This window comes from Panthera tigris, chromosome C2 (genome assembly GCF_018350195.1).
Source record: "Panthera tigris isolate Pti1 chromosome C2, P.tigris_Pti1_mat1.1, whole genome shotgun sequence".
NCBI classification, from domain to species: domain Eukaryota; kingdom Metazoa; phylum Chordata; class Mammalia; order Carnivora; family Felidae; genus Panthera; species Panthera tigris.
The window spans coordinates 62,072,383-62,100,075 of record NC_056668.1 but is presented as its reverse complement, the minus strand read 5'-3'; the positions used below and the strand labels follow the sequence as shown (position 1 = coordinate 62,100,075).

The following is a 27,693-nucleotide window of genomic DNA, read 5'->3' as shown; positions in this document are numbered from 1 at the left end:
GCTAATTCCAGTTATGAAAGTGAAGTACAGGCATGGCATTATTATGATTAAGACCTTACAACTGTAGAAATGTAGAGTGGTATATTAATAATATTATAGACATGTTTAGCATAAAATGTAAGCAATGTAACTAAATAAGGTGTACATTCTAGGCTGCATCTGGATTTCCTGTGAGCCTGTTACTTTACAAAGCTAAACAGAAGAATAAACCTTTCATGCTTCTTAGGGTGTTCAGATGATAGCCAGTTTTTGTTTTTCCTGCAGCATTTGTCCCTGGAGAATGCCAGAATCTTCTAAAGCCTCTTTTAGATGGCAGTATGTTATTTTAAAGTAGTAGTTAAGATCATCTTACTTGGGTGATGATGGCTGTTTCACATGGCTAACAGCCATACTTGCCTCACAAATAACCTGAAAGTATGTTCATTTTTGCCAGACCTCTTGGAAGAATGCATATAGTGGTATACAGAAAAATAGCCTGAATAAATTTCAGTAACTCATCTATTTGTTTCTTTCTTCACATTTCTTAGGAAAGCAAACAGAGGAATTAATATTGGAATAGATTTGGTGGAGTGACCATTAGGATGAGATGTGTTACTATAGTGTGTGTGTGTATGTGTGTGTGTGTGTGTGTACATAAAATATTGGGTTTATTAGAATTTATTAGATCTCAATGAGAGATCCTGGAGGTCAGAAAACCAGGAGGAATCCACAACAGAGTAAAAAGGGGAAAAACTCAGAGAGAAGATAAAGTTGAAATGGAAGTCAATGGCACAGCCACAAATAGATTTATTATTTTGTAAATCATGGGATAAGCCACGTGCATGGGCTTGGGCAACCAGTAATTCCTCTATGCTCACATTCATCTCTTACAGAGTGTTGCCCCTGTGCCAAAAGTTCGGGCAGAAAGTTGTATTTGAAGTGCCTCCTGGATGTAAATGAACTTATATAATAAACTTCATGTTTTTGAAATTCTTCAGAAATCCAGTATAAGCTATAAATCTAAATTAGAGAATTTTTAAAATATAGTATTCTTTTTGTGTGTTAATTCCAGTGAACACAGTAAGTCACTTTAGTTTAACAAAAGTAGCCAATAAATAGATTTCAAGGAAAATATTTTTTAAAACATTTATTGCATTATATCATTTATTTTGATATAAAAATGTACTTACAATTTTATCCTCTTAGGTTAGACATGTGTATTCCATTTCTGATTATAATCATGATTAACTTAACGTTCTTTCCTCAGAGTGATTGTAGTGAAAAACTGCAGATTTGACTGATTTGCTATAAATTCCATATTCCTGTCACTTTGGTGTGGAAGATTTTGAAACCCAGTATGTTAATCTCTATGTCCCATGTTAGGATCAGAGGAGTCCTACTGGTAATTTGAGATTACTTGTATAGATGTTAGTCAGCAACCCCTGTAAGGCATCTCCTGCAAAGCTTATGCTCCCACCCCACCATACTTCCTGCTTGCCCTGGAAAAACCTCTTTGTTTCTTAATTCAAAGTGTAACCTACTGATTCAAAAGGATATTGATACTCTTGATATATCTGATCCTTCTGCTCAGAGTTTCTAGTTCTCATGGTGGGGGTAGCACACCATTTACCTGGCATCATCAATGGAAATAGATGTTCTAGTGGCCCCAGTCCTTTGGGTGTTTCTTGTCTTCCTCCTGACATTGGAGAAACACCAATTCCCGTAATAAGATGTTCTACCTAAGCCTATCCTTCATCTCTAAATGCTCAGAAGAAACCCACTGGGGATGTGTTAAACCTATTGGTGGGGTTAAAGGGATTGTTGGTGCTCTTTTCCCTGCAATCTTTGCCGAGAGTTGTGTAATCCATGCATTTCCATTTGGCACTTGAAGTTCATTTTGCCATTGATACTGGGAACCACAGAGTTTTGGGTTTTGCAGTTCATCTGATCACTTGGGTTAATAATTTTTTGTGGCAAAATGCATTCCAAGTTTTAAACAGCTGAGTTACAAATTAGTGGTGGAACATCACTGCCTTATTACCTAGGCACCATTGTAGTAGGAAACACTCAAAAAACACAAAATTTTCCTTACTTTCCTCACATAATCTGTTAGAGTGTATCTACCTTTCAAAGTGATAAAATTCAGCAGATTAATTCCTTGAATTCTGGAGGTACAAGGCAGGTGTCAGCCCGGTAAGTGCCTCGTTAAGGCTAGTACTCTGGTGGGACTTGATAAGAATTCCTAAACATATTCTTGCATCCACCCCATGCCCTTGTCTAATCCTTTGTGTAACTAAGAAGGTGGACTTATATGTGTGTATATATACTTAATATATCTGGAATATGTAGAGAAAGATGTATAAGAATCTGGAAATACTTGTTGCTTTCACACAGGAGAAATGGTACCCTAAAGACGGGAGTAGGAAAGGTAACCACAGTTGGCTCTGCAGTATTTTCTACAGCTCGATTTTTGCATCATGTGAATGACTTAATGATTCAAATAAATAAAATTTAAATAGAAAAAAAAAGAAAAAGAAAAAGTCCTTGGCTGGTCCACTCCTATCTTTTATCCTCAGCATCAGCACTGAGGGAGATAGCTAACAGTTTGAGGGTGTCACATGAGTGACTAACAGTGTTAGCCCCTAAGGTCCTTATCACTTGGCTTGACTCCCTGAGTGGAAGGAATGACAAATGATGGTAACCTGTCTGCCATTCATAGGAGTGTTGTCCGTAGCCTCAGTGTGGTCCGCAAATGACAAGCTCTCTGATATACAAGTCTCTTTCCCTACATATGAACATTTTGAGAAGCAGGTGCCTGTAGCAAGCCAGGTAGCAAGAGCAGCATGACATCTAGACAGTAATCCTTAGTACCATTTGTCATGCGTGGGACTGAGTGAGGGTTTCCTGGAGAGTGAGGTTGATTTAGGGATTGGGGATCAGCTGCTGAGGCTGGCACTTGGAAAAGACAAACCAGGCATTCACACTCCAGACCACTCAATACCAGCATTGTCTCCAATCCATCTTTCATAAGGGGGCTCCAAGAAGGGGAGGGGGGTAAAGGAAGGAGAGAAAATAAACCTTTTTAATCCTGTAAGACAAAGTGCAGGAGAGAGGAAAGAATGGAAAATATGGGAGTATAAGAAGCCAGTGGCCAGGAATATTAAGTTTTGAAACCAACTTTGGCTTCTAATCTTTGCCTCCCCTGGCAAGTTCCTCCTCTGTTTTACATTGCCCATCTCATCTTTGGGCACGGGTCCCCCTCCACTCCCCGTGCTTTCTTATCCCTCTCTGCCTCACTCCCTTGTCTATCAAGGCTTGCCTTCTGCTTGCCTTCTCTTTCCCGGGCTCCTTTCCCGTCCATCTCTCCCGTTTCCCTGTTCTTTCCCACACTCTTTCTCCCGTGCTTTCACAGCCTGAGTCCCTCTCCTTCTCCCCTTTCTCTAGCACAGTACATCCAAGCTCCATTCCCTCTTCTTAAGGAAATCAGCCAGGCCTCAGATGGAGCTGTTGTCCTGACAACCTAAAGGCGCATCGGGCTTTCACCGAGGCTGGCTGCTGCTGAAGGGGGCAGTTGTGCAAAGCGAGGGGCCAGGCCGGAGGGAGGGCGGAGGGGATGACGTGGAGGGGCTGTTGAAATCCGCGGGGGGCGGGGGAGGTGCGAGCAGAGGGGAGGGACTGGAGGGAGAAACAGGAAAGGGAGGAGGGGGGGTGGAGGGAGACTCCGGGCTGCTGCCGCCGCTGTGTGGGTTTCTTTACACTCGCTGGCAGGCTGGGTGCCGGCTCCCTCGCCCGCCCGCCTGGGAAAGTGGGTTAGGGAGGGCAGGAGCTCAGCTCAGACGCTGGCAAAGGAGCATCCAGCCCCGGGCAGGCCCGAGAAGAGCACTTCCTTGGGCGGCTTTCTCCTCATCTTTCCTGGAGGGGTTTATATTTGCACTCTCTCCTTTTAAATTTTGTTCCTTTGACTTTTCCCCCTTCCGCTGGGGTTTTACGAGGGCTTTGTTAAGTCTTAGAGGGAGGACACCCTGAGCCAGGCAAAGAGAGAGGGAAAGTGGCGAGGAGCTCAGACTGGCCAAGCCCGTTCCGCCCTGGCCGTTGATGAAAGCCCCGTGTTTGTAAAGCCCCCTCGGCGTGAGCAGCACGCACACACCCTCCAGAGTACGCGGGGACCTGCACCTCGGCGTGGCCACCATGGTCGGCAGAGTTCAGCCTGATCGGAAACAGTTGCCGCTGGTCCTACTGAGATTGCTCTGCCTTCTTCCCACAGGACTGCCTGTTCGCAGCGTGGATTTTAACCGAGGCACGGACAACATCACCGTGAGGCAGGGGGACACGGCCATCCTCAGGTAGGGCTTTCGGGCAACTTTTAGGCTGTGTGCGCACGCGAGTGTGTGTGTGTGTGTGTGTGTGTGTGTGTGTGTGTGTGTTTCAACTTCAGCTTCTGATGCTGCAGGCTTGCGTGTGTGTGTGTGTGTGTGTGTGTGTGAGTGTGTATGCACACGCGCCTTTTACTGCGTGGCCCAGGTATCTGCCAACAAATTTCAGAGGAATTCTGCTTCCCGTCAAGGACCAGCAATGTTGCTTAAATGTGTTTGGTTTCTCAGGACCTCAGTTCTCTTACCAAGAGAGCCTAACTTCGCCTATGGTGTTAGTGACGCTTGGGCAGTGTTCTTGCTTTTGTAATTTTAGATGCTTTGCACTTAAGAGTTTTGTTGGGGTTCTTTAACCAGGAAAGAGGAGTTGTTGAATTATGGCTCTCAGAGAGTGGTACACACTACTGCATTCTCTGTGCTGTGTTCTGTGTATGTGTGTGTATGTGTGGAAGACAGAGAGAGAGAGAGAGAGAGAGAGAGAGAGAGAGAGAGAGAATATGCACATCAAGGCTCTCCCTTTACCCCAGCAGTAGTCTGGACTGGAGACTTTCTGTAAGGATCTTCTAATTGACACCGAGAGCAATAAATCAATATTAGAACTTTGGTTGGTTACTGAGCCTTTTCTGGAATGTGGATAAAAATCAACACATGAATGAAGAGAAGAAAAAGAAAAAGGAACTTGCCAAATTGCTGATATTTAAGAATTGGAGTATGAAGCACAAAGGTTAGGCAGGAATTAACCTGGTGTAAAATGGGTATTTCAGATTGATTATTGACCTTCCAGTCCTATCTCTGTGCAGCTGTGCCAAACTCTGAAATATAATTTAGGATTGAAATTTGGAAAGGAAGAGTCCCAGTCCTTGGGAGTTTGACCCCTATAAGGGATAGCAAGCTAGAGACACTCAAATGGAGCCTAGCCATCATTCTATTTCCAAAAAAGCATCAAGCTTCTTTTCCTATGTTTCTGTTCTCTCTGCCCCTCCTCTACCCCCTGCACATACCCCTTGTCCTTTTTCCTAGCTTTCTTAAATTTCTTTTAAGAAAGAAAGAAAGAAAGAAAGAAGACAAACAAAAACGTTTTCCTTGGAGATCCTTTAAAATCTCATTTTGTCCAAATGAAATGCCCCAGTGTCAGTCTGTCCATACAGTTAATATTGCTTGTTGTGGCAATAAAAACCAGTACACAATAGAAAATAAACCTATAATCTGTGTGCAAGGAGCTGATAGTGCATAAACCCTGGGGCATCAGGGAGCAGTTCTCCAGCAGAGCTGCCTAGAGCAGCAAAGTTTTCTTTCCATTTCTCAGAAATAAATTTGGTTGGCTGTCACAGTGTCCTGCTTTGGGATCTCCAGCCTTGTTATAGAGGAATGTGTATGTGTTGTGTGCATTGTGTTGTGTGTGTGTGTGTGTGTGTGTGTGTGTTGCTGCAGATTGTAAAAACTAAGAAAATCCTAATGTGTGAGTGCTGCTTTCTTCGTTTCCTGAGCATTGGATGATTATGAATCCCAGAGATCCTACTATCCAAAGCAGATTTTCCCTACCAGCTTTCCAGCCCTGCAAACCTGCCTGTGTGATTTATCCACATGGAGTAATAAGATTTATAGAGTAATTTATCTGTTTGCAAAGGGATTTGGACATGATGCAGAAGATGTTTTTTGCAAACACATAAGCATGCCATCTCAACTGCTAACGTTGATACTCCCTAACGTCATAGACTCTTTACCAGGGAAGCATTCTATATAAATTTGTGCTATCCCCTGAAGGATTTGCTTTTGCTGATTATAAGACTGAATATGGGAAAAGTGAATATCCTGGATGTCTAAGTTTTTACTTAAATGTCCATGAACTTTGTTAAGTCAGCATCACCTATATCTTAAACTATAGTTATCAAAGAGTTATCTATAGTTATCTATAGTTAACTACAGTTAAACTATAGTTATCAAAGAGTAAACATGTAAATGTTAATTCAGAAGTAAAAAGATATTCTTATATTTTCATATAAGCCTAGGCATAGAAGTCTGTGTTTTTGAGAGGCATCTTACTACCTAAATATCTGCATACGATATCGATGTGTTTCTGTGAGTCTATGGATTAAAAGAAATGGAGTTTTTAAGTATTACACTTTAGTAGACATTATAGCATTGGAAATGGGGTGGTGAGAAATGAGAATAAATATAGAAACAGTTATTCACTGGGAAAGAGAAGATAGACAAACAGAGCATGCAGAGAAGTCACCTGTGAGAGTCAATTGCTTTTCCAGACCTCACCTAATATGCCCTCTTTTTTCTTTCTTTTGCCTTGGACAAGCCTTTTATTTCTGGGTTGGTGGAGCTCTATCAGAAGTAACTATGAAGAGAGTTTCCTTTGTTTTCTTAGGTGACCTTCTTCTCAATCTCTTTAACTGAGCCCAGTAAGCTTTGTGGGTCAGTTTCCTGGTGAAGAATGGTTTTCTTGCGTTCTGTTTACAAGTCTAGCCTGGGAAAGGCTTGCTTCTACTTTATTTGTGACATTTTACTGGGAGCATGAGCTTTTAGGGGAGGAGAGGAAGGAGAACTTGATTCATTGGAAGCCACAGTAGATGTTTGGCACTGAGAAACTGAAAAGGCAAGGAGAAAAAACAAAACAGAACAGAACAAAAAAAACCTCTCTCAGTGAATCTGTGGCCCTGAATAATCTGAAATGGCAACAGGACACAAGGAAGGTTTGTAATTCTGGTGGTCCAGTGAAAGGAGTTTGGCTGCTTGTCCCTAAAACATTTACCTTTACTGCCTTACTTCCATGAAAAAAACAGTGTCTCTTTGGGGAATTGATGTTCATTTTTTGTATAATTATACAAAATAGGAGATGTATACTAGTCTTGGGGGTCTTGCTCTGTAATTTCTATCATTTGAAAAAAAAACACAATAAAAGACTATAGAATGAAGGTGACAAAACTAGGTGGAAAGAGCTATATTCTCACATATACCTACCCAACCTTATTGTTTCCCAGATGAGAGTCTAGATTCATGAGGTCCTTTATGAGATCCTTTAAGAGCTGAAAGAAACCACACACCCTCTTTTATCTTAAAGAAATAGAATCAAAGTATCCGCACACCAGTGGTGGCAGCAACAGTACATTGAGTTCCTTCCCAGATATTGAACCAGAAACTGCATTATTTGTCTGCACAGTAACGTGTAAGACATACCCATGGGACTTGTGAGAACATCTCAGGTATTTTTCTGAACAGCGTCCACCTGCCCCACTGTCACCCCCAACGAGTGTAAGAGTTCATCAATTACTGGACAAGTTTCTAGCACTGTTTTTTCTAACTTTCTACCCTTGCACACAGGCTCCTGTAGAGATTCTCTCCCAGGTTAATCTTGGTAGGTTGAAACCATGCAGCTCTCCTGATAAGCCAAAGGAAAAATGGAAATAGAAAGTGTTCTAATCTAGCCTTTAAATTTGCATACTTTTAGTAACAGTAGCATATGTCTAGAAAAATAATAAAATATTTGATCCCAATATATCTATTCACAAGATAACTTTGTGAAAATTACATAAAAATACATATTTTGGACATATTATGTAAATGTATATATGATGAAATGCAAAGGTTTCAAACTATTGTGATTGTAAATATTTTAAATTTGAGGTATTACAGTTTTATTTATTTCATAATTCTGACCCTATTTGGTGTTTGCAAAATATTATAATGCTTTTCATAGTGATGACATTTTCCCCATTTAAATTAAATGTGCCTAATAAATGTTAACTGCAAGAAACCAAATATCTAAGTTTAATTAATTAATTTTTAATTTTTCAAAATTCTTGGTCTTTATTTCATTATTTGTTTCTGTACTAGGGGAAAAAGAGGATACAACAGAAAAGATATAATTATTTGACCATTCAATGTGAAACTTTTGTGCAAATTTCAAGGGAAAAATGGCTTCTCTTCTATAAGGCATCTGGAACGCCTACATTCACAAAGAAAGTATCAACACTCAAACATACTCCTGACACAATATGTGATTTTTCTATCACTTGAAATTCACTATTTGAAAAGAAACTTTGTGGGCATGGGTCTTTTGGGAAAATTTGTGACAATTTTGAAGTTTTCTTTCTCTGTGGCTAACTTACTAAAGGTAATCAAAATTTATTGGTTCTTACTGATACTTTAAGAACCCTTCATTGCTCATTAAATCCTTTATCGAATATATTTGGTAAATAATAGAGTATAGCACACTACATATTGTCTAGGAATATGGCATATTAGATACATTTATTAATGTTGATATACCAGTAAATTCTATTATTTGTTGTTACTTATGGACAGAGGAACAAAGTAGCTAAGTCTCATGTGACAAATGCAAATTGTGATAATTTGTGCTTCTGTAAGTATGAAGCATGTAAGTATGTATTCACATAAACCCCACATATTATTAAGGTGATTTTTATGTTCTATGTCATCTGTCTTTGAATAAATTATTTGTAGAGTTGTGCAGTGAACAACCAAAGGTTTCTGACTCTTCCACTAAATAAGTTGATGAGGGTTAAACATTTGTGTTTCTTAAAGCTGCTTATACATAACAGCAAACTCAGGCAAAAAGAGAATAAGTACATATTTTGCTGTAATCTTTGAAAATTCCAGGTACAGATATCTGTGACTCATGGGATAGGACATTACCTAAATGTGTGCTGGTCCCCCTTGCTGTCAGCCCCAGCACTTCTCTTTAGGGCATTACTAATGGCTTACAGCCATTTACCCTGTTTTCAGAATGTCCCCCTTGCTGGTGCTGGTCCCCCTTGCTGTCACCCCCTGCACTTCTCTTTAGGGCATTACTTATGGTTTACAGCCATTTGCCCTGTTTTCAGAATGTCCTGCTCATTAGTGTATAAGACTCAGAAGACCTGGACTCTAATTTTGGACCCATCCTTGCATGCTTCATGACTTTGAACAAATCCCTTAAATATCTGAGCTTCAGTTTCATTTATAAAATGCTGAAACTGCCTATTTTAGTTACTCTAGGTACTGTACTGTTGTTTTAAAAAGCTCAGATGTGGTAAAGTAGGAATGTTTGTTTGATTGTAAACTCTTATGTAAGCATAAAAATATTAGTCATTTCCAACCACATTCCCCATTATTCTGGCTTTAGGGAGCTCTTTTGCTCAGACCAGTGTTTCTCACACTTGAAGGTGTATCAGAATGTGTACCAGGAGTGCTTGTTATAACACAGATTACTTGCTTTCTACCTTCGGAGTTTCTGATTTAGTAGGTCTCTGGTAGGGTCTAAGATCTTGATGCTAATGCTTCAGGACTGGGCCACACTTTGAGAACCACTGACTCTTGCTAATACAAGTCTGTTCTGCAGATGAGCATTTTAGGTATCACATAGTCGTTTGTTAAAATCCAAAATCTCAGGTCTATCCCAAGCCTAATAAGTCAGAATCTGTATTTTAAGAAGATCCCCAAATGATTCATAAATACCTTAAAGTTGGAGAAGTACTGCTTTCCATGGTTCACAACCATGGCTGCACATGACAATCAACTGGAAACCTTTAAAAAAATATTGAAGCCACATATTCTCTACTTCCAGAAATTTATATTTAGTTAGTTTGGGGTACAGCCTGGCATAGGTAATTTTTAAAAATGATTCCGATATGTACACAGAGTTGAGAACCACTGCTTTACTTGTTGAAGAATCTCTTTTACAAACCATTTTTGAGGCAATACTTAATAGATATGTAGTAAAAAATTAAAGTCATGTTGTGTGGCTTAGAAAATATGTCAACAGCAAAGATGTACAAATTCAATTGGGAGAGAAGAATGAGATCATCATAGATTCATTTCTTTAACACACGATCTCATAACTACAATGTCATGGAAAATGGAGTGACTATTTTAATATGGATCCAATTTACATAATATCTATTGAAACGGCATTAAAGTTTGGCTTCTTAAAGATGATTGTCTTGTATTCTCACTTTCATTTACATTAGGCAAGACACAAAGCGGTTCTAGTATTTTCTTTTGCAGTACTATCTCTTAGAGAAAACATAATATTTAGGCAAGGGAAATGTCTTCAGTGATAATGTATTCAAACAGGCTTAATTATGTGCACTTACACTGCCTATACATAAATATAAGATCGTGGTTACATGTTTGTGACATTCATCTCAACTTTACACGGTGACCAATCTTTAGCTAAAACGTAGGATCAAGTCTTTGTTTCATAGGTAAAGATTTTGTCAAGGATGTCATATGTTCACAATGCTTAACACGTAGTCAGAAGACCTAGGTCGAAATAGTTTGAAATAGTTTGATCTATTAAATGAGAATAATTGACAATTGCTTGGCCTACACAACCTATTTTTATGATGATCAAATGAGATACTATGTATTGGAATGCTTTATAAGTTATGAAAAGGCATAAAATATAACCTCTTAATAAGATTATTGTCATTATATTCAGAGTAGGAAATAACCTCTACAACATTAGAAAATTTGATAAAATGAGCGTTTTGTTTTTATTTCTATGATCAAGGATGGTCATTTATGTTTGTATCACTTTTTTTCACTTTATAGTTACATGTATCTTAGAATATAGTTGAATTTCTTTTCAGGAGTACAGGGTGAATGAACACTTTTTTGTAGTCACTTGTAATCAAAACATCATCTCAACTTAATTAGTCATTAACCTTCATAAAAGAAAACACATTGCTTCAGATTTTGTGAAGTACCATAGGATAAACTTGTAGAAATCTAGAGTAGGAAAGGCCTGGAGATTATGTAGTCCACTGTGTCATTTTAAAATGATTTAAGTGAGAAGAAAAATATTTAGGGGTGCCTGGCTAGCTTAGTCAATAGAACATGTGGCTCTTGAAGTAGGATTTGTGATTTCAAGCCCCATGTTGGGTTTAGAGCCTACTAAAAAATACAGAAAAGAAAAAGAAAAATGTAGTTGTTTGTCTAAAGATTTGAGTGACTTTTAGAACTAGAATTCATGCCTCGTAATTCTCCTTCAGAGATCTTTATTCCATAGGAGCACTGAAGTTACCTTCTTGGTTTTCATGCTATCATAGGATATGCTGTTTAAAATTATGCTAGAAGTGTCTTTCCCTTTCTTTTCTTTTTCTTCTCCCCTCCTGATCCTCCCCCTCCATTCTACTTGCCTCCTCTCTATCTCTTCCTTTTTCTACGCTTCTCTTCCCTTCTTTCTATTCCTGTCTCTCATTCCTCCTCCTCCTCTCCCCTCTTGTCCCTCTCCTCTTTTCTCCTTCTAATCCCTCCAAATCAAGTCAAAGCTGAGCCTTCTATGGATAATCATGCAGCTAGTGCTGGTCAAGGAAGAATTTTTCAGTAATTGCATTACTGTTTCTATGTTCACTATCTGTCTTAACCACATAGGCTTTCTTTCTTTGCTTGCAGCATCTGTCTTATCATATTCAAAAAGGCAGTCCTGTACATGTAACTTTTTTTCTTTAAGTTTTTTTTTCCTTTTTGCTTTTTGCGTCTGGCACTCTCTCTGTTACTCAGATTTCTTATTTGAATTATTAACTCTTTTCCCCAGTACTTCGTTTGGGTTCCTTAACCCTACTACCTTATTATTGTTACTTATGACTTTCTACCTAGTTAAAGTCCCTCTTAGAGACCTTGACTAGGATGACTGTACAGTGAGACTGTGGTCCAGACTCTACACATTGTACTTACTATAGTTTGCACTTAAAATTCTTTGAGGATGGTAGAATTTATTTTCTAATTTGTACAGAATTTACTTTGGGCTAATGATGGGGCTGATGTGGTCACTAAGAGGAACTGGACATAGATATAGACAGTCCCCTGGCATGGTGGGTGCTCTGCATAGTAAGTCCTACCACAAGTACACAGGCTATTTCTTGTGTGTCAAGTTTTCATGAAGCTTTCTTAGTAAGTGAGCCAAGGCAGGTCCAACATGTTACACCAGAAAAAAGGAACAGAGCACAGTAAAGGGAAAATAACAGGTCAGCACTCTGAGTGCACCCTGCAGGTAGGCAGGTAGGTGTCACAATGAGGTGTGTCAGCTTATATAGAGAATTAGTCACAAGGTTGAGGCTCAGAGAAGAACAGAGTCAATGGGATAAAGGCTGGCTTACACAGGGCAAAGCCCTCAGTAATAAGGGACTTATACCCCAGATATATTACCAAGGTAGTGAACCTGGTCAAGGATACAAGTGAAGCTCTGTATCAAAGCTTTTGTAACTACGAGGTGACACAAAGATAAACCTCAAAGCACTGAACTCCATTTTTTAAAACTCATGCAGGATCATAAAACCTGGTCTAGTTAGGTAGGGGAAACATAGAGACAGAAGTCTGGAATGAGATTAGAACTGACACTACCTGTTTCTCCCTGACTCAGGCAACTTTGCTAGATTACATCTTTATTCTACTTAGTGCTTTCAGACCCCATGGACCTGACCTCACCTGACTATCACAAGCCAATTGTTTTCCAATATCAATCTAGAAATATCACTAGATCCTTCAAAGCCTTGTCATTATCAATAACATAAAGTCAAAGGTCCTTAGCTTGGATAACTCCCCATGCCATGCTACCTCATTGCATCTACTAATTCGGAACCACTTACATTCTCTGTTCATGAGCACATAGTTGTGTGTACACACAGTGCTAGCTCTTACCTGTGTTCACAAACCTCTCTCTGCCTGGAACCTTCTTTTCCCTGCTCCACTTTTCCCTGCTATACTTCTTTGATAGGATACCTCCTTGTTGCTTCTTCTAGGTTGAAGGCTAGTTTTGGTGTAATCTCATTCAGGAATCTTCTCTAATTCTCTCAGATGAGGCTAAGTACTCTATTTATTATTGGTAATAGCCTCTCTGCATATATATTTTTTTCTCTCCTAGCTTTATTGAGGTATAATTGATAAATAAAATTTAAGCACTTAAGCTGTATAGTATGATGACTTGATATACATATACATTATACAATGATTACTACAATCAAGTTAACTAATACATCTATCACTTCACTTAGATACCTTTCTTGTAGTGATAAAACCACCCAAGATCCACTCTCCTTGCAAGATTCATGTATAAAACACAAAATTATGAACCATAGTCACCATGACATGCAGTAGATCTTCAGAACTTAATGATGTTATAACTGAGAGTCTACACTTTGACCAACATCTTCCCATTTCCACCACCCTTCAGCCCCTGGCAACTACCATTCTTGTTCTCTGTTTTTATGACATAGACCTTTTTCAAGATTCCATACATAATTGAGATTGTATGGTATTTGTCTTTATTTAGCTCTTTTTCACCTAGCATAATGCCCCCCCCTGCCCAGATTCACCCATGTTGTTGCAAATGGAAAGATTAAAAATTTTTTATAGCTACATAATACTCTATTGTGTGTATGTGTGTACATAGATAGATATAGATGATAGATATAGATATATGATATAGATAAAAATGATATAGATGTAGATATAGATACAGATATAGATAGAGATACATCTCATGTTTTCTTTTTTGATTCATTTATCGGTGAATGTTGGGGTGTTTGTGTATCTTGGCTCTTGTGGATAATGCTGCAATGAACATGGGGTGAAGATACCTCCTTCCGATACTGATTTCCTTGAGATATGTACCCAGAAGTGGAATTTCTGGATCATATACATACATCAATTTAGCATGTATACACTTTAATTTTTTTTAATATTTATTTATTCTTGAGAGACAGAGAGAGACAGAGAGAGAGGAGGTGCAGATAGAGGGAGGGAGATACAGAATACTAAGCAGTCTTCAGGCTCCAAGTTGTCAGCACAGAGCCTAATGAGGGACTCGAACTCATAAACTATGAGATCATGAACTGAGCCCAAGTTAGGCACTTAATTGACTCAGCCATCCAGGTTCCTCAGCATTTACTACATTTTAAAGTCACTCTTGTCTTACCTCAAATGTGCTATCAGTCGTTCAAAGGCTGGTGTCTCATCTACTTTACCATTCCATCTGAGAGTTTAGCTTAGTACCTACAGGTGCTCAGATAAATATTTACTCACTGAATTAATCAGATAAGAATAGTCATACTGTAAATCAAGCATATCAGAATTTGGTTTATGATAGAGGAGACAAGTTTGAAGGAGGCAGGGATGAAGTAAGGGATCTTAATGGTAAGGCCAACCACTACTGGAGAAATTATAAATGTGTGGTTGAAAAACATAAAGTAATAAAATCAGAGATGGATTATATTCTGGTCATTGGTGGGTGATAAGGGGTTTGGCTAGAAACACTTTCAACATTTCCCATTGCTGCTATTCTTTTTAAGCACCACTTCCAAGAGAATGAGAAGTGCATATAGTAGCATTTTAGGGGAACCCAAAACTTCAGACACAGGTGCCCAGACAAAGTATGCTGATAGATGAGATTCTTACAAAAAGGAGTCACTCAGTGCATGTCCAATGTCTATGAAAAGCTCAGATTCCCAGGTAGCTTACAAGAAGGGATATACTTTCTGGGAGCTGCTGAGGTTTTCTCCCTCTAGAAGTGCCTGTGAACTTTGAGGGACTAAGTTGAGGATTTGGGAGTTACGGTTGGCAGGATTGTTGTTCAACAGGTGTATTCACCTCATCTGTTCTACTTTCTTAAGAAATGAGACAAGGTATAGATCACGTGCGCTCATTCAACTCAAAGTGATTATTTATACTGAACAATGATGTCTCTTGGGTTTTGCAGTGTTGAGCTCTCTACTGACTCCTGGAGAAATTCAAACTTGAATGTATAGTGGACTTTTTAACAATCCCAAATTCTCTCTGTATGTTTTGCTATAATGCACAAAGGCATTATTTATATGAGGTCAGAGGATAAGCCTGTAACTCTGAGGAAAATAGAACCCAGCTTCTCATACAATAATATATTACTATGTATTCTATTATAACTTTTTTGGTGATGCATTTCTATAGTGAGTTCCTATATTTTCAAGTTATCAAGTTATTTGCCACAATTCTGTGGTAGGAACAATATAGATAAAAATGAAAGTCAACACAAAGTCATGCATGGCCAAATGTATACATGTGAAAATATTAATTGGGAAAATTACTTGGTTTCCTGATTTCTAATTTTTGTGCTTCTTCAGTTATACTTCATTCTAGCACACCTATATCAGACCTGTTTATTTTATGGGGTTTGAGTCACATATACTTGCCAATTTGTGGTTGATCTTTTTCTTGACATAACCAAGATTGCTGTCATCTTATGTATGCTCGTGATGTAATTGTATGAGCATATCTTAAGATCAGCATTTTACATTGCAGAATCATTAACTTAGCATATGGATTTTTCTTTGACCTTCTTTCTGACTTTTGTTCTTTTGTCTATCTTTTGTGATGCTAATATGATGAACTAATATCTAATATTATCAGCACCGTAAGGAAATATCTAAAGTCTACAGGATATTATAGATCAGATAAACTTCTAGACTGAATATAAAGGGATTCAGGTTTTAGTTTCACAAAGCCTTAACTCTAGAAAGTTGGGAATTAGCTTTTATTGTTTTAACTCTGAAATGGGTGTAATTCCTATTTGCCCTTTAAAACAAAGATGTTGGTCTGGTCTGACATTAAGTTTTTGAGTATGGTTGAATTCATTAGAAGAAATGCATGATGTTATAAGTTGGATGGTGATATGCTCAAAAAAGAAAACAAAACAACAACAAATAAACCTCTGACATTAGCTTATAAATGTCATGTTATAGGAAATTTGAAAATATATTTGCATTAATGCAAAATAGTATATAAATATTATATTAAAGATATATATACTTGTATATAAATACTAATATGTAAGGTGTATATATTAAAGTGTATATGATACTTGTAGAAATAAAATGACTCAAAATCTAGCTCTAGAAATAAAAGTATTTATTTATATATAATCTGTTAGGAGGTATAAAAAATGTCATAAATATACCTTATTGTGTTGTATGGATGTATTTGAATACAAGATTTAAAAAATTTGTTTCTTTTGCATATATTAATAATAATATGAGAAAGCAAAAGAATACATGTGCTATTAATATGCATAATAAATTTAGACATAAAATGAATCTGAATATTATTGTGAACTTGGGTCATAGTATTATTTAATAGGAACTCAAATTAAGTTGATGCACCAATCATGGAGAAGTTTATTGCAGAAAATGGAATTTTCCAGGTTATCAAGGATATGAACTGGTACAATATATAGGAAGCATTATACAATGGCTTTCTTAATTTGTTTTGATTAATAAGTTCTATTTGTAATTAATCATTATGCACGTGCTAAAATTATTTGCAAGAGAGGTCAGACTTAATGTTTCTTCTTTTTTTTTCCAGACTTAATATTTCTTGTTTTTATTGCATCTTGTTTATCATGCACTATAGTCCCTAAGGAGTAAAATAAGATTGTATAATATTTTTTTTTTCCTATTTGTATTATAAGATATGCAGTAATGGTGTATTGGCTAAAAGAGAAATAATTTTAAAAAATGTAAAGTGAATTCTTTGTATTTCTAATTTCGATTCTCTTTTTTTAAAATTTAATTTGAGAGAGAGAGAAAATATGCGTATGTGTAAGCAAGGGAGGGGCAGAGAAAGAGAGAGAATCCAAAGCAGGCTCCTTGCTGTCTGCCCAGAGCCCAAGGTGGGGCTTGATTTCAGAAACCCATGAGATCATGACCTGAGTGAAAATCAAGTGCCAACATGCTTCACTGACTGAGATACCTAGATGCCCCATTTTTAAAAAAAGTTTACTGATTCATTTTCTGATCTCAATTTTAGACAAAATTTCCATTTTTCTTTTATTCTAAGTCACCTTGAGATCTTGTGATCTGTGAATAAGCATGACTCCTGAATATGAGAGACTGGCTGCTGAAGTAGAATAAGAATTTTACTTAAATTTCAATTTGTTTATCAAGTAAAATTATCATAATTATGCTTTTATACCCTTTGTAATATTAAAGACCCAATACAAGTGAAGAAATGATTAGAGTAATATGAATAAATTCAGGTGTAAGACTCAGATGCATTATATATCCAGGGCTTGAAAACAATTTGGTAGTATGATTATACTATTGCTAACATTTGAATCCCTGTCAATATAGAAACCATTTCACAGTATTGGTGACATAAAATAGTGTCCTAGTTAAAATGGGAAAATGATATTGTCAATAACAACAATAACAAAGCCCTAAGTTCTAGAACATTTTAAAAAGGAGGCAGTGACTACTGCGAATCAACATGGGTTCCCTGGGAACAATCGGTAACTGGTAAGTAGATTTCTTTAAAACTAATAAAATTCCAGATTGATAGATCAGGGAAAAACCATTTATTCTGAGTATCTGTATTTTGATAAGTTTCTCCTGACAGATAAATGAACAGGTTATTGGTTTATAATGAGCTAGGTTTTTTTCATTTGATTGGATAATCTTGCCAAAGAAATATTGATTGACAGTGGTAAAGGATTCTCTCAGTGTGTCCTTGGCCATGTTCAATATTTGGATAAAAATATGGTGAGCAAACTTGTGACCATATTTGACATAAAAATAATAGGATAGATTTGTGTCATATGAGTCATACCAAGTAAGGCAGAAAGATAAGGAAATTCTGGTTTTTTGACAGAATTATAATTTAAAAATGGAAGAAAGCTTATAGGGAGGCAAATTATCACTCTCTATTTAAAAGAATATTGTTCATATGTATGTGTTTATACCATACTTTATCCCACTCAAAAAAATAAGGAAAGAATTTGGGGTAGTTTATAATTTAAATGGAACATAATTTAAATAAATCAGGTTGAATTATGTTTTTTAAGTTTATTTATTTTGAGAGAGAGAGAGAGTGAGACAGAGAGAGAAAGTGAGCAAGTACAAGTGTGGTGGAGGGCCTTAGAGAGATGGAGAGAGAAAATCCCAAGTAGGGTCAGCATGCTCAGCACAGAGCCTGATGTGGGGGCTCAATCTCACAAATATGAGATCATGACCTGAGTCAAAATCAAGAGGTGGATTCTCAATTGACTGAGCTACCCAGGCATCCCCAGGTTGAATTCTTTTATAAATGATCATTCACATAGTTTTATGGCATGATGGAAATAACACAGCTTCTGAGCCAGGAGACCTAGCTCCAAGTATTGCCTCTACCAACTTCCAGCTTTGTAAGCAAGAACAAATAAGAGACAATCACTTATCCCTGCTGGGCCTCAAGTCCTTTATTTCTAAAATGAAAATGATAATAATACCCTCTTATCTTCGATGGTTAACGTAAGAATCTAATAAGAAGGATCTGTTATGTGTGTGTGTGTGTGTGTGTGTGTACTCATTTGCTGTTCTACCAAATGGAATAGATTTCCTTGTAAAGAAGTAAATTTTTAGTCATCTTTGTATTTAAGCAGAGGCCTGCTAACCAAAATTAAAAATGTCATTTAAAAAGGACCATGAAATGAAAACCTTTATGTAGTAGAAAGTTGAAATGGATGATTTTTCATGTACTACCACAGAATGTTCTATCATTCTGTGATATTCTGTATATCCAATTTATTTTTTTTGTGTGTTTTTTATTGGCATCCAATATCACTTTGAGTGCTTATGAAGAATTTCATTCAGAAATATATTCTCTAATAAATTTTCAGTGGGTTTTAATATTCATACCTTTACAACTTTCTACCCACTGGAGAATTTGCTAGTATGTTAAGGGAGAGGGACTATGTTTCATTAAAATGTAAGATTTATTTAGGTCTTTCATTTTTCTTTGCAGATCAATATTAAGACATATCTGGTCTCAGAAAGATACTTTTATATTCATCCAGCTTCATCAAAATAGATAAGACTGATCAGGTTAAATGGGGCCTCATTTCTTACATTGTTCAACATGGCTCAAACTGTCAAATCATTTAGTCCCCCAAAGGTTAAAACATGATACTATCTCCCAATACTTGCTTCCTCTTGGCTCTCTTTCTACCCTGAAGACTTAGGTATCCTAGGCCTTGAGCCACTCCAGTCCTGGGTCCGAGTCCTGACAGGACTAAGTCACATCCCCAGCTATTTGCTCCAAGAACCCTCTCTCTGCTGACTCATGCAGCATCATCAAAGTTCATTTCAGGAAAATGGGGGTGGGTAGCAGTGTCCATGGACTTTATTTGCCTTTGGGTAAATCTGCTATTCTTGAATTGAGGAGTGCTTTGTTTGTATCACCCCCTTACTTTTCATTTCAGCTACTTTCCCCAGAAATAATTAAGCAAGAACTTTTGAATGTCTGATTTCCTGTTCCTAAATTCAGATAGCCTTTGCTGCCACTAAATTTGAGGTCAAATAACAAATGCCATACATCAATATATATAGGTAAATCATATTTCCAACTGTTGCTGAACTAGTCTCTTTCACCAAATTCAGCGTTTTTGTTTTTTGTATGCATATTTTCTTTTTTTTCTTTTTGTAAAAAGACTTTAATTTACCTAAAAGTTCAAGTGTTAAAATTTGTAAATAGCAATTATCAGAGTATTAAACCAGTTTCTTTCCTGTTGAGTTAACAGGTTCTTAGCCAATTACCTCATCATTGCCTTGCCGTGTTCATAGTAAAAGAAGCACTGATGCATAGCTTTACCTGTGGAACCGGGTGACTTTTAAATACATAATGTAGCATTCTGGGTAATAATTTTGAAAGTGCTCAGAAAATTTGAGCAAACAAAAGTAAGGATTTGAAGGGAGAAATGAAAAGACAGAGATAGGTTAAGTCCAAGCAGATTAGGAAATGATCAGATGACAGTAAAACACACTTAACCCCATTCCAAAATGGGTTATCTGTATGTAAAGCTGAAAATATTCCCATGGATGTCAGTTTCCAATGGAAAATCTGTGGATGCTAAAATAAAAATAGAACTTGTTAAAAGATAATGACAAGGAATCCTAAGAATTATCTAACAACGTCCTAAATATGTCAGAGTTGATTTCTTGTGGATAATGTCTCAGTTTCATTCAATGTTAGTCCCAAAAGAAAAGGTTTAGGCAATCAGGTCCCAAGCCCTAGTGTCTTGGGCAACTACAGAATTATTGCAAAATTTCCAAACATCTGTACATACCTTAAGTATTATCTGTAGACATTATATATCTCACATGTAAATGAATTACTGTTTTTCAAACCTAGACCAGGGACGGATAGATCCAATTAAAATATTGGTTGGAAACGTAAATGAGAAGACTGGCAGGATGATAGAGAAAGAGGCAGATTCCCAAGTAAATAAGGTAAAGTATTATTGCAAGTACAAATATGGGGAAGATAGGAAACAAATACAAAATGATATATGGAATTAAAGAGATTTTGAAACTAAGATTAATTTGGGTAGTTAATCGAGTTTGAGGGGCCAGTAAGTATTCAGGTACAATTACCCATTGAAAAGTGAATCTGAGGACTCTGGTACTCAGAAAAAGAACTGCATCAGTGCGAATCATCAAATGCTTCCTTATTAGTAGATAGTTTTAACTATAGTTTAGATGAAATTGCTAAGGGAAAGAGTGTGGCCTGGGTAGTTAGTATGCATAACCCTGTGCTGGACATTCTATGGGGATTAAGTAAAAATCCAATAGAAGTAGATTCACTGTGAAGCTTAAGATTTGGGGCTCTTCACTTGCACGAGCCAGCTATTCCAAAGATTTGTCTCTAATTTTTAATTTACCATTTTGTATTTTTTAAAGGAAATAATCTATACTGTATAAATATCAGGCTCTAAAAAAATCTGGTTCCATACTTGTTCTAGTCCCTCAAGGAACTTGTATAAATGAAAAATTAAGTAACAATGAAAGCAATATATTCTTGATGGTGGTTCAGATGACTTTTCAAAAATTGCTGTGGGTTGATATGTTACTATGGACATTTTTAATGAAAGGCTGAGTCCTAAGGGTTGTGGTGAAACTTGAATGGGGATAGAGAGAAAAAGTAGAAAGAGGCATTTCAGTAAAGAATTGAGGGAATAATACATAGAGTAACCCAATTTCAGGTTGTGTGCTACCAGAAAAACACCAAGAGGTCTTTGTTTCAAACTTCTTGGCACACTTCTTTACCTTGAGGTAGATTAGTAATTATAATTATACCTCACCATACTTTAGACTACTTTGGCTCATTATTCTTTACCGTGGAATACAGCCTCACTCTGATGTTGACGGTTCTGTGTTGCTTCAAAGTTAGGAAATATGGTGATGATGACTCTAGGGTCCAGGATAAAGAGCAAGACACAGGGCAGTCACAGCAGATATACAGTTCCATTTCAGACTTGATTTCTCAATTGTGCTATGGTGCTGTTATAGTCTGTATTATTGGTATTATTATTATTATTATTTATTTTGCCTTTATTTTTCTTTATACTTAGTAATTTTGATGAGCTGTCACTAAATAATGGAACTTCTTTATTCCCACTGCTATCACTATATTCCAAACCCTTATCAGTGCATGACTGACTTCAGTCTTTACATGTATTAAGTACATGTATTGAGTATGTTATGCTAGGCACTGGGCGAGTATCGGCAATGAGCAGTAATATGGAGGTTGTAGTCTAAACTTCTGGGTTCTTCTGCAAATGCAGCTTTTCATTAATTCCTTTCCTTGCTTAATCAACTATAATTGGCCTCCAGTCTGTGTCCCATCAGACTCAATTTCTAAGCATCATCAGTTCTTTTTTTCAAAAATTTTTAAATGTTTATTTATTTTTGAGAGAGAGAGACAGAGAGAGACAGAGAGAGAGAGAGAGCACAAGCAGGGGAGGGCAGAGGGAGAGGGAGATGCAGAATCTGAAGCAGTCTCCAGGCTCTGAGCTGTCAGCACAAGGCCTGACACAGGACTGGAACTAGTGAACCGAGATATCATGACCTGAGCCAAAGTTGGACATTCAACTGAATGAGCCATCCTGGCACCCCATAAGCGCCATGAGTTCTTAATGTGTCGCTCTGTATTATCCATCTTCTCTTCTTGTCAGGAATGTTTCTTGATAGCCCATGTCCACAGTTCCCTTTTTAAAATGTTAGTGTTTTGGTGTGCCTGGATAGCTCATTCAGCTCAGATCATGATCTCACAGTTTGTGAATTCCAGCCCTACATCGGGCTGTCTGCTGTCAGCACAGAGCCTGCTTTGGATCCTCTGTCCTCCTCTTTCCCTGCCCCTCCACTCTCTCTTTCTCTCACTGCCCCTCTCAAAAATAAGTAAAATTAACAATAGATAGATAGATAGATAGATATTAAAGTTTTATCTTTCTTCAGGATGTATGGTTCATTCTCCCTCCCTCCATTTACCTAAATTCTAATCACCTGATGCCCTCCCTCCTATAAGAAATCATTAATTATACTGTCCTCAATTTATTATTTTTCCTTATTTATTTTTGCCTGTTTATTATTATGTTTTGGGTGGGGAGACTTCTAGGAAATACCAAAAATTTTAGTTCTTCAGTGTTTGCTAATAGTTTCATGTATTTTAGCTTTGTATCCTCAACTAGAGGATAGTATGTATTTTATCTTTGTATCCTCAACTAGAATGCAAGCTCCCTAAATTATAGAATGAAGGAAGGTTGGAGACCACACAAATACCTTGCTCTGGGTAACCTCTCCATCAGTGCTAGTATTGATATTCAAATATATCATATTCTGCATTTTAAAGAGGAAATAAAACTCTAGGGAAAATAAATGAGTTTCCTATGATCAAACAACTAGTTACTAGCAGATCATAGTCTAGATCACGACTGTTTTCATGACTCCTTGTTTTCTGTGTACCACATATTGCTTGGAACAGAGCTGGATAAATAACAGGTACTCAATAATTTCTTTTAATGGTAGGCACAGAGCAAAGTGTGTTTCTTGCTCTGTTCCATTTTATGGATCATATATGGCTATATATGATCTGAATGATAATATGACATTGATTTTTCCTTTATCAGAATATGGGGTGATGAAATCTTTTGGGCTAGTGAAAATACCAAAGATGAATAATTCTTTTGAAATTATTTTCTTGCTGATTTTGTGTGTTAATCACATTCCCATAGTGGATGACGTGGCAAAAGCTTTATGACTTAGACATCTAGTGTTGCCACCAGATCTAAATGCCCAGCCCCCTCACAGTAGGCAATTTATTTGGCTTGGCAAACTTCACTCTTTTTTTTTTTTTCAGTAGTGAATTTGGCTTCTTGGGGATGGCATTTTTAAGAGTAATGCAAATACCTACTTTCCTATCAATAAAGCCGTGATTTACAGTATTTAATCTAGTTGAAGGGTAAGAAAAATGGAATTCTGCATAGAGGAGAAATGAAATTATAATAAAATGGCACACTCCCCAAAGTTTTCTTAATATGTAGAGTATTAACCTGGCACCCAGCCTTATTTGCTGCATACAGAGCTCCATCAATCAGAAGAATGGAAAAGCTGGCTTTCCAAGACTCTTATTAAAGCATTTGACTTAGTAGGTTTTGTAGATTTTATTGGGTAAATAGCATGATATTTAATCCACAATATCTCCTCTGTCATCTTGTGTAAGACTAAGTCTTTACGTAAAACCTAGACATATTCCTTATAATTTCTTCCCTGTAGTAATGAGTTCCACCTTTTATCCATATACTGCTATACTCTGCATCATCGTATGACCCTCACTTGATTATAAACATTCAGATTTCATTAATAAGAGCTTTCTCTGATTCCTCCTCCCCTCCCCCACCATTGTCCCTTGGAGAAGGTAGGGCTATGGAGAATTAGTAATGTTTTGTCACTAGCTTAGAAATGCTGCAATGAAATTTAAATCTTTCCCCAATGAACTATAAACTTCTCTCTCTTGCTCAGCCTCAAAACTTGAGTGTGATTTAATGTTTATTCAGCACCAACAATATACAGGCACTTCAAAAAAGCATTCTGTTTATCTAGCACTCTAAAGTTCTAAAGACATGTCACATACTTAGCCTAATTAGTGCTCATCAGACCCTAGTGAAGGAGGAAAGGAGGACATGTACATTATCCCCACCACATACACTGGAAATAAAGCTAAGACTTTTTAACAAGATAATTGAAGTCAGTGGCCACGGGACACAAATGGAACACAGCTCCCTGGTTCATTCTGAACTAACCAATAAATTATATCATTTATTTTTCTGCACTCTCCCTTTTTAAATCATCTATTTCTACCACCTGTTTTAGATTCTAGTTCATTCTTGTCTTAAATCGGTATGAAAAATGGATATTTTTTTATCTTGGCTATATTCTTCTTCCCTTTGTGCAGTGTTATCAGTCTAGTCCCTTTTCCCTTTCTTCTTTCACTTATGATTGCATTTAAACTCATTATTGTGGGAGACATCACCAGAGGGATAGATGGTGAAGACATTAAGATGTTCTCTCTCTGTCCCCCCTCTCTCTCCTCTTGTTCCTGGTGCTGTGTTCAGTGCAGGCTCTCTGTTCTCACTGAGGCTGCCGTTTCTTTGCTGAATCACTGCTTTGTATTCAGCCAGGGACCATGGGGTATTCCCAGTGTATTTATTTTCTGTTCCTGAGCTGAATGCTGGGTGCTTCTTTGTCCTGATGCCTTCTGGAAAGGAGTTTAGGAGGGGGGGATGGAGAGGGAAAAGGAGGAGGAGGGGTGGGAATGCCAATAAAGCTTTCTCTATCCCCTAGAGGAATGTGTGCAAACGTCTTTAACATTGCTTCACGCAGTGTTCTCCTCTCTGCTGCCCTTGCTCTTAATTGGATCTAGACCCTGGAGAAAATCACTTTGTTAATGGGATGGTTAAAGAAAAAGAGAGGTGGAAGTTGGCTGTGCTCAGTTCTGGCAACTTGTCTTCTTTGGGAATTAAAGTCTCAGATGCCTAATCTGGGGAAGGGGTTCTGCTTTCTTGATCATGAGGAAATGCCATTTCCCATCTGTTGCATTTTTTCCCCTCTCAAAATGGAAGATTGTTTTCTGAATCTCCTAAAAATACATACAACTAATTTGCTTAGAAAATATGAATCACTCAGCCATTTATCTATCTATATATCCATCTATCTATGCATCCATCCATTTGACAAATGACTGCTAACCATATTTTTGTTCCTGCTATTGTTCTAAGTTGTAAGAATCAATGGTAAATGAGAGAAATAAAGTACCTTCCCTCATGGGGCTTACATTCAAATTGAGAAAGACAATAAACAAAATTCCAATACTTGCATAACAGTAATAGCGTGTGGTAGTGTTGCAATTGGAAGTTAGCAGTATATAATAATAGACCCTATGAAGGGGGTACATGGGATAAAGTTTCCAGGTATAGCCCCTCTGAAGAGGTGATACTAAAGCTGAGACATAACAGTGCTTTCGTAAGCTTATCAGCACTGTTTATTTACTTTTAGCAGTTTTTTTTTAATTTTTTTTAAATGTTTATTTACTTTTGAGAGAGACAGAGAGACAGAGAGAGGGGAGGGGCAGAGAGAGGAAGACACAGAATCCAAAGCAGGCTCCGAGGTCAGAGCTGTCAGCCCAGAGCCTGATGCAGGGCTCCAACTCACCAAGTGTCAGATCATGACCTGGGCCCAAGTTGGATGCTCAGGGGCACTGAGCCACCCAGGTGCCCCTATTTACTTTTAGTAGTTTTAATGAGGTATAACGTATATCATAAAATTTACCTATGTAAATTTTTCCGTTCAGTGATTATTACTAAATGTACAGAGTTGTGCTACTATTACCACAATCTAGTCTGAGATTTTTATCATCCCCAAATGATTCCTTAAGCCCATTTTAGTCAATCCTCATTCCTACCCAAACACTGGTGCCTCACCAATCTGTTTTTCTGTTTCTATGTATTTGCTATAAATGGAATTATACAATATGTGGTCTTTTACATCTAGCTTCTTTCATTTAACATAAAATTTTTTGAAGGTTCATCCACATTGTAGCATGCAAGTGTAGGTTTTTCTTTTTATATGACAGAATAATATTCCATTATATGGATATACCAAATTATGTTTAATCATTCATCAGTTGATGGACACTTTGGTGCTTTTATGGACAATGTTGCTATGAACATTTGTGACATTTGTGAACCATTCTTTATGTTAGCATACATTTTCATTTATCTTCTGTTTTCTATCTAGGGTTGCAATTTGCTAGATTGTATAGAAAATATATATTTAACTTTTAAGAAATCACCACACTCTTTTTCAATGTAGCTATACCATTTTACATTCTCACTAGCAATGTATGATAATTTGTTTCTCTACATTCTTGCCAACTTTTACTGATGCTTTCCTTTTGGTATAGCCATTTGCATAGATGTATAGTGGTATTATACTGTCATTTCAATTTGTACTGACATAATACCTAATGTTGAATATCTTTTCCAGTGCCTATTAGTCATTTGCATATTTTTTAATAGTATGATATTCATAGATTTTGCCTGTTTTTAGTTGGTGTGTTCATCATATTTAATAGTAAGAATTTTTAAATATATTATGTATATAGTTCCTTTATCAGATATATAAATTTACAAATATCTCTTAGAGTCAATGGCTCATCTTTTCATTTTAAAGTATAAAAATTTTGGGCGCCTGGGTGGCGCAGTCGGTTAAGCGTCCGACTTCAGCCAGGTCACGATCTCGCGGTCCGTGAGTTCGAGCCCCACGTCAGGCTCTGGGCTGACGGCTCGGAGCCTGGAGCCTGTTTCCGATTCTGTGTCTCCCTCTCTCTCTGCCCCTCCCCCGTTCATGCTCTGTCTCTCTCTGTCCCAAAAATAAATAAAAAAACGTTGAAAAAAAAATTTAAAGTATAAAAATTTTAATTTTCATAAGGCCAATTTATTAACTTTTTTTCTAATTAATTGTGCTTTTGGTATCAGATCTAAGAACTTTTTGCCTAGCCCAAAGTTACAAAGATTCATTCTAAGTACTTATCTATATCTATATCTATATCTATCTATCTATCTATATATATATATCTTACATTTTAGTATCTGAGTCACTTTTCATTCATTTCTGTGTATGGAGTGAGGTAAATTCTAAATTCATGTTCTTTCGATCTGCATATCCAGTTGACTCAGAACCATTTGTTGAAAAGACTATCCTGTCCCTATAGAATTGATTTGGTACCTTTGTCAAGACATTTATTTTTTTAATTGCTCAATTTCAGAAGAGAATAGTGACCCATGAAACTGAAATCTGTTATTTTGTCCTTAGATCAGTCATTGCCATAGGATGCCTGAAATTTGTAGTATCCAATCTGTATTACTGCCTACTTTTCTAAAAGATATAGAAGGTAAGTACCTTCTCTGACATTAAGTACCTACTCTATTTGGCACAGTGAGATATGAGCCTTTTTTTCTCTCAAAAAATTTTTATATAGATGCTTTAGCATACAT

General features: G+C 37.1%; 1 protein-coding gene across 2 annotated transcripts in view; it reads left to right on the top strand.

The window, feature by feature from the left end:
* The first annotated feature begins 3,998 nt into the window (after window positions 1-3,998).
* LOC102957482 (limbic system associated membrane protein) overlaps window positions 3,999-27,693 on the top strand; it is a 649,275-nt gene continuing 625,580 nt past the window's right edge. For both annotated transcript variants that reach the window (XM_007098641.3, XM_007098640.3), the window contains exon 1: window positions 3,999-4,322. In XM_007098641.3, coding sequence (XP_007098703.1) covers window positions 4,168-4,322 — 155 coding nt within the window. In that variant the 5' untranslated portion in view covers window positions 3,999-4,167. The remainder of the gene's footprint in view (window positions 4,323-27,693) is intronic.